General features: G+C 50.5%; 4 protein-coding genes across 4 annotated transcripts; 1 reads left to right on the forward strand and 3 right to left on the reverse strand.

Annotated features, from left to right (window-relative positions):
* Window positions 1-447: 447 nt before the first annotated feature.
* Window positions 448-653, reverse strand: FPOAC1_010728 (uncharacterized protein; the record flags this gene model as incomplete). The annotated part of the gene is made up of 2 exons (XM_044855117.1): window positions 448-543; window positions 594-653. 2 exons carry the CDS (start codon window positions 651-653, stop codon window positions 448-450), a joined length of 156 nt encoding a protein of 51 aa, XP_044702430.1.
* Window positions 654-1,510: 857 nt separating this feature from the next.
* Window positions 1,511-3,886, forward strand: FPOAC1_010729 (uncharacterized protein; the record flags this gene model as incomplete). Its single annotated transcript, XM_044855118.1, has 1 exon — window positions 1,511-3,886. One exon carries the CDS (start codon window positions 1,511-1,513, stop codon window positions 3,884-3,886), a length of 2,376 nt encoding a protein of 791 aa, XP_044702431.1.
* Window positions 3,887-4,749: 863 nt separating this feature from the next.
* FPOAC1_010730 (uncharacterized protein) lies at window positions 4,750-6,109 on the reverse strand (the record flags this gene model as incomplete). The annotated part of the gene is made up of 3 exons (XM_044855119.1): window positions 4,750-4,985; window positions 5,044-5,837; window positions 5,898-6,109. 3 exons carry the CDS (start codon window positions 6,107-6,109, stop codon window positions 4,750-4,752), a joined length of 1,242 nt encoding a protein of 413 aa, XP_044702432.1.
* Window positions 6,110-7,389: 1,280 nt separating this feature from the next.
* Window positions 7,390-8,624, reverse strand: FPOAC1_010731 (uncharacterized protein; the record flags this gene model as incomplete). The annotated part of the gene is made up of 3 exons (XM_044855120.1): window positions 7,390-7,527; window positions 7,581-8,161; window positions 8,225-8,624. 3 exons carry the CDS (start codon window positions 8,622-8,624, stop codon window positions 7,390-7,392), a joined length of 1,119 nt encoding a protein of 372 aa, XP_044702433.1.
* Between the last annotated feature and the right edge of the window lie 1,308 nt (window positions 8,625-9,932).

The raw sequence follows: 9,932 nt of genomic DNA on the forward strand, positions 1-9,932 counted from the left end.
GAGTACGAAGATCTAGACTACATCTCCACCAAAAATACTTGTTGTCGATTGTCAGCAATACTGGGTTGCCAGTTGTGCATGTTTCGTATGGATGCTATTCTTGATTTTGCACCCATTCCGGGCCTGGTTCAAGGATCTCACGCAGGTTTCCCTCCCACTTCTGTTCCCATCTCCTCTTTAGGTGCAGGATACATGTGTGTGTACCAACGGTACGAAGCAGGACAATCAATACCTAGGGACCTGTCACTGCCGCTTCTTAAACGCTTTCAGTGCCGCCTATTGCAGGCGGATATCTGTTTCATATTGAATACGAAAACAAAAAAGAATTACCGCCGTGTGCAGTTCAACAACATGTTGAATTATCTACCAGGTACTGTAGTTGTGGCCGGATTAGACTTCCCTGGATTGGACTGGGTGCTTCAATAATTGTTTTAGGTGCCGCCGTTGCTATGTCGGCGGGCAACGCTCGGTCTCCTTTTTACAGGGCTTGGAGTTGGAGCCTCCACCAGGCAGCTGACTTGCCCGTCCATGGCAGTGGAGGCCCTGTATGTTAGTACCGTGTCGTTGTCGGGAATACATACAGTAAGTAGTACCTCCTTCGCCGGTAGCGCCTGGCTGGGTACCAGGTTCCATCTCATGGATGGATTGCCCATTGCTCGCGCGCACACCCCCAAGGGCTGCCAGTTCTCCCCCAGAAGCTAAACTCAATCCAATCCAATCCCAAGACGTCTCACACTCCCCTCCAACTCATTACTCTTCCTCTCGTCTTTCTCTCTCACTTCTCTCCTCACTTTGATCTTTCGAAATTCAAATCTTATCCTCTCTGCCCTTCCCTTTGCCCTCCTCCAGACCAGCCCAAGAAGTCTGATATAACCTCCCCTCCTCGAACGACGACTCGGTCTCCCTAGTAAAGGGAAATAATGATCTCGCGACTTTAACAGCGCCACTCGCAGCCCTGCCCTGCCGCTATCTATCGTCGAGGCGCCAGTTCTTTGTCTCACTTCATCTGGGCTCGTTCCTTATTCTCCCTGCTACCCGCTAGATTCGACAGTAGCTTGTTTCTTCGATTGATTCTATCGCCCCAGCTCGCGATACGTTTCTTGCCAAGAGCATCTTTTTTACCTTCTCTTATTCACAAACCGAGGATTCTTGCGTGCGTTTTTACCGAGCACTGCCCACTACCCGGCACGCTCAGCGACAGGATCAGCTGCGCTGACCATTCGAACGACCGACTTGACTTGTTCTCGATCGCACCGCTGCCTTGGAAAACCATTCGTTTCTCATACCGCATTACTTATCACTTGCTGCAATTCCCCAAATCTTTGCACATAATTACAACAACATTTTTACGGACTGCAAGTAAACCCTGGTGTATTTCAACGCACAGCACGAACTCCCGAAACAGCACCTACGGCGCAAACGGCAATACCATAATTGACCTCAAAATCTGCTTGGGCTTTTTGCGCGCATAAAACTGAAACTTACCCAACCGCCAAACCACCGCCAAACCATGCCTTCAGTTACAGACCGGAGAGTGTACGAGGATCAAATACCGCCTTTCATGACAGTATTTGACCTGGATGCCGAGACTATGGCTGATCAAGATACTGTCACACTCATGGACACCAAGTTTGTCGATATGGACACCAAGCGACCTGGTATGATGGGCGCCTCTCACCAACATGGCCTTGCACCAAGCATGATGCCAGTCGACCCAATTCACAAGCACCATGATAGCACATCAACACAAACCTCAGAGTCGGCCGACTCGTCACCTACCACAACGCTATCTACAACCGACTCTTCGCCTCTGTCAGATGCGTCTCCTTCCTCTTCTCCTGATTCTCCCATGAATCTTATCCCGCTCAACAACTTCCCTGCCACCAGCTTCGGCACCCTTGGCGTCAACAACATGAGCATGAACTACAACACCAACAGCAGTACCATGTTAAGCGAACCGCCTCGGTTACAGCGACCCATGACATCGCCCTCGCCACGGCGTGGACGCAACATGAAGGGTCTGTCTATTCAACCCCCCTTCGCTGTTTCGACCGCCACAACAAACATTTCCTTGGTTTCTGAGCCAGCCTCTCCATCATTCATCAAGCCTACGATCCCGGCCATGAGGAGAAAGCCCAGCCAGTTGAGTCTCAACACCAACACTTCTGATCTGAACCACAAGACTACTCTAGAGGTCCCGCCGTCTCCAGCCATGCCTATGCTCCAGCGCCGAGCTCTGAAACACTCGTGCTCATCGCCTCACATGTCCTCTGGTCTCAAGTCGGCAACATTTGGCCCACCAGGTGGCATGACCTTTCCCAAGGTACTGGAACGAAATGAATCCGGACTCTCAGAGGTGCTGCGTCCATCCAAGTCGACTCTCAAGCCAACAACCATCCATTCCGCCATTACGGAAGAGGACTCACCGATTCGCACTCAAATGGCCTTTCGGGATGATGATCCTTACCGTGACAATGAGAACAACGAGGACATGAAGACTCCTGGATACCCTGACGGACCAATTGCTATCTATGAGGACAATATCTTCCTCTACTCGGAACCTACTGCAGACGAGGCAGCACGCTTTGATGTAGTCATTAACTGCGCCAGGGAGGTCAGCAACCCGTTTGAAATCAGCAGGGCCAAGCAACGCCCTATGTCTATCGCCGAGCCCGACACTGCTGTGTCCACAGCTAGCTTCATGACAGCCTGGGAGTTTCCTCAAGGCGAAGATTCGGTTGAGACACCAACAACGCCCAAGGCGCTCCAGTTTAAGGAGCCCGAGTACATCCATATTCCTTGGGACCACAACACTGACATTGCTCCCGATCTTATGAATCTGTGCAACGTTATTGCTGATCGGACCAAGGCTGGCAAGCGTGTGCTTATCCACTGTCAACAGGGTGCTAGCCGATCTGCCAGTTTGATTATTGCCTACGGACTGTTCCAGAAGCCCGAACTTACTGTCAACGATGCCTACTATGCTGCCCAAGCCAAGAGTCAATGGATCAGCCCTAACATGAAGCTCATGTATTCACTACAGGACTTTCAGAAGGAAGTGTCAACAAAGCGCACGGCCCAGCCGTCCAACCGCCCTAGACCTGGTCGCAAACCTTCCAAGCACAGATTGACATTGTCCGCCAACGCCATCGACATTGGGCCTAAGGAACCTCAAACTGCGCCTCTTCCAACCCAGGGTGAGGATGTCAAGGACTCGAACCTCAGCTCTAGTCCCACTAGGCTACGGGGCAACTCGACACCTGGCCCTCGACCAGTTTCACCAGGCCCGGCTTCTGCTCCACCCACATGTACATGGAAGGATGAGATCGAGCAACGGCCATCCGATAAACTGAACCCTTTTAAATTGGGCGATCTACCAAAGAGACCTGTCTCAAATCACGGCGAGGCGCCGCTGCCCACATTGGCGCTACCTACATTGGCACCTCCGACTTTGGCTCCATCACCTATGATGGATTCGACCATGAAGCCGCCTCCTTCTCCCGGATTTCCCTCTCAGGCAAGCTTTGGCTTCCAGAGTATGACCTTCCCAAGGTTCAATCCCGCACCGCCCGAGATGAAGTTCAACGACAGCCCATTTCAGAGGACGATAGCTCTTCCTGGCTCATTTCCAGATGATGATGCCTTGTTATCACCCAGGGCCGAGACAATGACCAACAACCCGCTTCACGATGTGCATGAAGTTGCCGGTATGCGATTTGTGGAAAGCCCCCCGACTCCGAGTCAGGGTTTGTTCTCTCCCCGAGCCGGCATGTTTCCTCGCGACCCTTTCTCAACATTTGGGAGACCACCAGTTGTTGCAGACCCAAGGAGTCCACCTACCAAGGGCGAGGCACCTATAATTCGATCAATCGATGATCTCTTATGATGAAGCTTGACCTTAGTGTCATGTTTTAAAGTCGAACGAAGCAACTTCCATGTGGAAGGAGGACGTACGATTACCTTCGCTCAAATTTTCTTTTAATCTCAACACTCGCTATACAACTATGTGAAATCAGCATTTCCGGGCGTTTTCTTTTTAAGCAATGGGACGGATATCTTGACTGCACTTAATCCGACCCTCGATCCCGGATGGTCTTTCGACTGTCCGCACGACGATACGCAAATATCAAAATATATCTTCTTTGTCACTCATCTTATCCAATCGTTATCCCCCCTTCAACACACAGACATTCGCTATTTTCAGCAACGCAGAGCGCATGACGTCGGGTGATTCTACGACGGCCTAGTGTAATATAGACAAAGACATCCTGTCTTGTCAACTTGTTTCATTTTCGTGTTTTTGGTTTCTCTTTGTCCATTTTGGACAACAAAATGGAGTGGCGTATGGTTTAGGTAACCTTCTGTGGGAAACATGGGGAGGCTCAAATACCCAGTCAGGGAAAGGGCATGGAGCTATGGCCACGGGAAAGACGAGTTGCTGTCTTGGTTTATAGCAGCAGGGCGTTTAGGAAGCAAAGGGGTCTTGGAACATCAGACCATGTTATGGAGGAACTACATAGTGATAATCGAAATGGTTACCACATCGTCAAAAGCTATACGATGTATCATGTATCATCTGTCTATATCTAAGTTTAATACTCTACTGGGAAAGTTTTGAGAGCAGGTCTTTCGGATGATCCCATGATGCGCCCATTTACACAACTCGATATATACCTTGATCCGCTGTAAGCATGTTTATCCAGCCCGTACATTGATTGCATTTTACTACGAATCAACAGAAAGGCCAGTCTACAGCTCCTTCTTCGCATTCTGTTGAGCCTTCTTAGCGGCTTCCTTGGCCATTTTCTCTTGTCGCGCAATTCCAGCCTCCACGCCAATGCCGCCAAAGACAAGCGCAACGCCGAGCCACTGCATTTGCGTAAGGCGATGACCGAAAGCGAGGACTGATAGAATCATGGTGAACATCTTTCGAGTCACCGTCACAGTAACGAGAAGAACTGATGAGAAAGTGGAAAGAGTGTAAACTAAACAATTGGTCAGCTGATGACGATGACAGGTAGTATGAGAGCAGTAGAAACTTACAGATGAAGACCTGGCCGACGGCACCGCACGCGGCGAAACCAAGGACATCCTTCCACACAGCGGGGTACCGAGCCATAAAGTCCAGGGCAGCCTTGAGCTCACCGGCGTTGCCAGCTACATCCATGCCGAACCACTCTCCAAGGCCTGTAGCGACCAGCCAAGGGCTGATGACCAAGTAAGCGCCCGTAACGATTGTGCTCATAATGTTGTTGGCGCACATCATCTGAGGTCCCGAGTAAGGGCGGAATGTTTGGAAGATGTGGTCCTGAGTGCTGTTTGTCAAGCCGTCAAATAGGAGGTTGACGCCGAGCAGCAAAAGACCCCACGCCGTGCTCGCATCATCAGGGCGAACCTTGCTCCCCTTTTTCTTTCCAGAGTGGAGAGTAAAGACAGCCACGCCGAGGGTCACGGCCGCGACGACAAGGTACTTGTACAGAGGGTAGCGGCGGCGGAATACGGTGATGTGGAGGAACATGACAGGTAGCAGCTTGCAGCTTTTTGCCAGGAGGAAGGTGATGTAGTCGATGTGCGCCAATGACGCATAGCCAAACGGACTGGCGAGACTGCTTGTAACAGCAACTAGGGCGAGAGGCGCAAGGATGCGACGTGAGGGAATGACGGGAGGCACAGAGGTATTGGCGGGAGTCGAAGCATATAGGTAGACAGCGCCTACGATTGCGGCGAAGACGGATTGGATGGTGTTGAGGAAGACGGGGAAGCGCCATACTTCCGGAGCGTCGACAGGGCCATAAGGCTTGGTGGTGAGCTTTTCCTGGAGGTATGCCCAAGTGAGGCTATTCGCGATAACAACGTCAGTAATTGATCAATAAAACGTTGGCAAGGGTCAAACCCACAATGAAGCATAGATACCCGCAACTGCGATAACAAGCTGCAAGACCCCAGCCTCTGGCGCGAGAGCTGGTGTGGCATCAATGGCTTTTTTCACGACATTTCCATTGGAAGTGTTCTTTTGCGATTTGTCGGTATCTTCCCATGTTGCGGTTGTCTTGTTGAAGAACTCGGACGACGCTTCGCGCTTGATGGCCGGTTGCTTTGAGCGCGCCATCCTTGGTTGAGGGAGTGTAATTAACTAAACGAGAGGCAGGTAAATAATTGTCAAAAATAGGAAGTGACAGTCTTGCTCGGTATATGTGCTGAGGAGAGAAAGGAAGAAACGAAGGGAACGTAAAAGGAGCCGGTAAAATGGGTAATTTAATCAACCAGAGTTGCCATGATGAAACTGACAAGTTGGCTTCAATTCAAACCATGAGATCGGCGCCCCACCAACAACCACAGCCACAACATGACTCTATTTCAAGGGTTCATTCGGTGACTAAGCTGATTTCACCAGCCTCATTGTGATCGATATCGCAATCAGTACAATTTTCACTTCAATTACCTAGTCACACAGTAATGATTCTGCTCATAATTTTGCTTTTATTTAGTGGCTATTGGGCCCAAGCTAAATCCATCCCTGCTAAGAATATCTTGTAAATCCCAACACGAATGAAGAGTCACTTAACATGGTTATTGGGTCGCGAGGAACGGAATACACAATGGGCGAGCCGGTGTATGTGATGTCGAAGGGGGGTATGCGAGAGCGATGCGGGATATGAGAATTATGCGAGCGATAAGATGGGAGGCGCGGGTCGAGTGACAATGTCGGAATCCGAGGGTGTAAGAGATAGAAACATTTGTGCGAGGTGAAAGAGAGGGGAAGGTGACGCGAAGTGTGGGTAGAGATTGTTGGAGAGGAGCCGCGATGTGCCCTTCTCGGTCCTGAGAGATTGCGCTGTTCCTGTCGTTACCGACTCGTCAAGGATGATTTTGTGTCATTAGCCATAACCATTTCGGACTGCGCCGTTTTGGTTGAACAGTCATAAGAAGAACTATATCATGCCCCCGGAGGGCAAGTATGCCATTGCCAAAAACTCCAGGTAGACGAGGCTGATACAGACGGCAAGCTGCAGTGTTCAGTAGCGATCTGCCCGCCAAAACAAGTAGCTGGTTCGGTTTAAAAGGCGAAGAGGTGACAGTGAAGGCTCGAGTCGGAATCGACACTAGTCAAACCCCAATTGATGTAGCAAAGATGATGAGAAAGGTAAGAATCAGGAAAAAGAAATGAGTTTGATAATGGGGGGGTTCGTGTTTGATAAGGGGGAATGGGTCGGACAAATGGATTCAGTCGCTCGTAATGCTGTCATCTGGTATCGTCCTTACTGAAAACACAAGCCTCGCGGCAAGTCAGATCTGAAATGCCCCAGCCCATCCTGCCAAAAACTTATTTTAGCAAGTCGCATGGAGCACGAGAAAAGCAAAAAGCAACGAGATTTTTCTGAAAACCGGCTATTCGGCCTCTTGAAGTTGGCTTCGGCGCATCTTCTCCGCCTCTAGGTTCTCATACAAGAGGAAGAGTGCCGACTCATTGGCTTTAGCGGTACCCATGATGGTGAACATACGCTCACCAGTCTCATCGTGGGGTGCCTACAGTTCACAGTTAGTAATGTGATAAACAAGCTCCTCAAGAGATAACTTACCTTAGCAATTGAGATGCGTGCGCCTGATGTCTTTCGGATCTCGCTAATCTTGCTTCCAGCACGTCCGATGATGCACCCAACCATGTCTGCGGGGATGCTGATATTCTGAGTTTGGATCTCCTCGCCATTCTCGTCGTGGGTAGGTGGGCCTCGAAGAGCTGCGTCAGAGTCGGAGCGGCGGTTGTAGGGCCTTGAGCTACCGTTGCTGAAGTCGGCACCGTTGCCTGTTCGCATGACACGAGGGCTACCACCATAATCGCTCCTGCCAGAGCCCTGGTTGAATCCTGCTCCACCACTAGTACTCCCACTGTTGGAAGGCTGAGTGCGAACAACCGGGTTGTACAGAACAGTGCCAGTGCCTCGCTGCCAGTCGTCGACCAAGCATTTGCAGATCTCCCAGATAGCACGCTGGATTCCTTCAGGAGTACCTTGGACCTCGACTATTCTCTCGGTAGATTGAGGGAGCATCTCCTTCTGAGCAACCATGCGAACTCCAGAAGCATCCTGAATGTGCTTGATCTTAAGGCCTTGTCTTCCGATAATGGTACCCATCTGGTTGTGAGAAATGAGAAGCTTAATGGCTATACCCCGAGTTAGCAAAACCTGATATTTTGTTTATCTTGCGGGCAAGATATATGACGTACGGTGAGTCCCATTGCTCTGGACTACGCCTCCCATGCCCATTGCAGGCGCACCGTCCAATAGAGCACGAGCAACAATGGCGTAGGCACGAGAAATAGCGTCGCAACCACCGGTGATGGTCAGGACACGGTCGTGAACACCTTGCACGACCTTGCTGACGCCGGCCTTGACACCAGTCTCGTCTCTGAGATCAGCGACGTTCTTGCCGGCCTTGCCAATAATGACACCGGCTTCCTTGGAGGAGACGATCGCACGAAGGGTGAGCTGTGCCTGAGCGTACTCCTCCTCCGTCTTAGGGGCAGGCTCGCCGTCAGGACCGAGGCGGTCATCCATTCTGAGTTGATCCATCTGATCGAGGATGTCACTGCCGTTGCCGGGGATGGAGTCTTGAGGGGCCGACATTTTGCTGGGAGGTAGGCCGTGAAGATCGATGCGAGAAGAGGATAAAGGGTTTGAGGTGGAGAACAACAAACAGGCAAGGGGATGTCTGTTCAAATCTATTAATCATGTTAGATCATCTCGTCTCAATAGTTGGCCGAGCAAGCGAATTCGTGGAGGCGCAAGCTGATATGTTCGGACAATCGTCACCCATATGTAGCGCACATTTAGAGTAGTGCTTAATATGGCATGCGCTTCGACGATATGGCCAAACAGGCGTTTATTCAGGGGAAAAAATCGGTAGAAAATGAAATATTTACTAACCTTGTCGTCACGCTGGGGTGCTGCGAAGACGTTGAATGTATGCTGGAGAAGGCGGGGGGCAGCAAGATGGAGAGGTGATGCAGTGTAGTTTTTTTCTGCGGTAGGTTGTTTGTACGCGAGGCGGGATAGCGGGGTCAAGGGTCGTTGCGAGTACTCCGGTCCAGAAAGCGGCGGCGGAGGCGGGCGAGTGGGTTATTGAACGATACGCTGGAGGCGTAGTCTATGGCTAAGAAAGCTTCAACAGCTGATGTAATGGGATGGTAGCGGAACAAGGGTCAAAGAAGAGGAGGATGAGAGTAGAGCGGGGGGAGAGGACGAGAAGCTGGAGAGAGGGAGAAGAAGAGGTGGTGAAGGCGCGGGAAAGGTGAGGTGAGGAGAGAAAGAGAGAGATTCGTAACGTAAGTGAAGTGGGTGAAGGATAGAAGAAGAAGATGTGGTGGGAGTGATAGGTTATCTAATAATGAGCTACCTCTTTGTATACTTGCTCAGGTACTAAGGTAGGTACCTCTGACAGTCTAAACTGCCACAACTGGGACACAGAGCCAGAACCAAAACAGCGAAACACCACCAGCGAGGTAAGGTGACCACGAAACGATCGGAGCAGTACCTGCCTTATTGTTTCTTGCGGCAGTAGCCCGTTAATGGAGTGGGGTGAGCAACACATGGGAAGGAAGGAAGAGGCAGCTATGACCATCAGAACGACATATAGAGGAGCACTTACTCTACAAGTACTTTATTTTCTCTCTTCTCCAAATTAGAACAGGTTCAGGCAATCTTGACTGACAGGTGAGGGGAAAAGATACTCGACTCCAAAGTCTCTACGGAACTTCAAAAATGCCCTACACCCACTTCATTTCTGCATGGATCTTGCCCCGGCCAGCCGACTTAGAAACATCAACTGTGGATGGATATCTTAGCCGCTTGGGCCAGTTATTACCGGTGTTTTCTAAGGTCTACGTCTTCTTTTGCAATACAGTATTGCCAATATTTCAACGCTTGCCGAGTAGA

The sequence above is a fragment of the Fusarium poae genome, chromosome 4 (genome assembly GCF_019609905.1).
Source record: "Fusarium poae strain DAOMC 252244 chromosome 4, whole genome shotgun sequence".
Classification (NCBI taxonomy): domain Eukaryota; kingdom Fungi; phylum Ascomycota; class Sordariomycetes; order Hypocreales; family Nectriaceae; genus Fusarium; species Fusarium poae.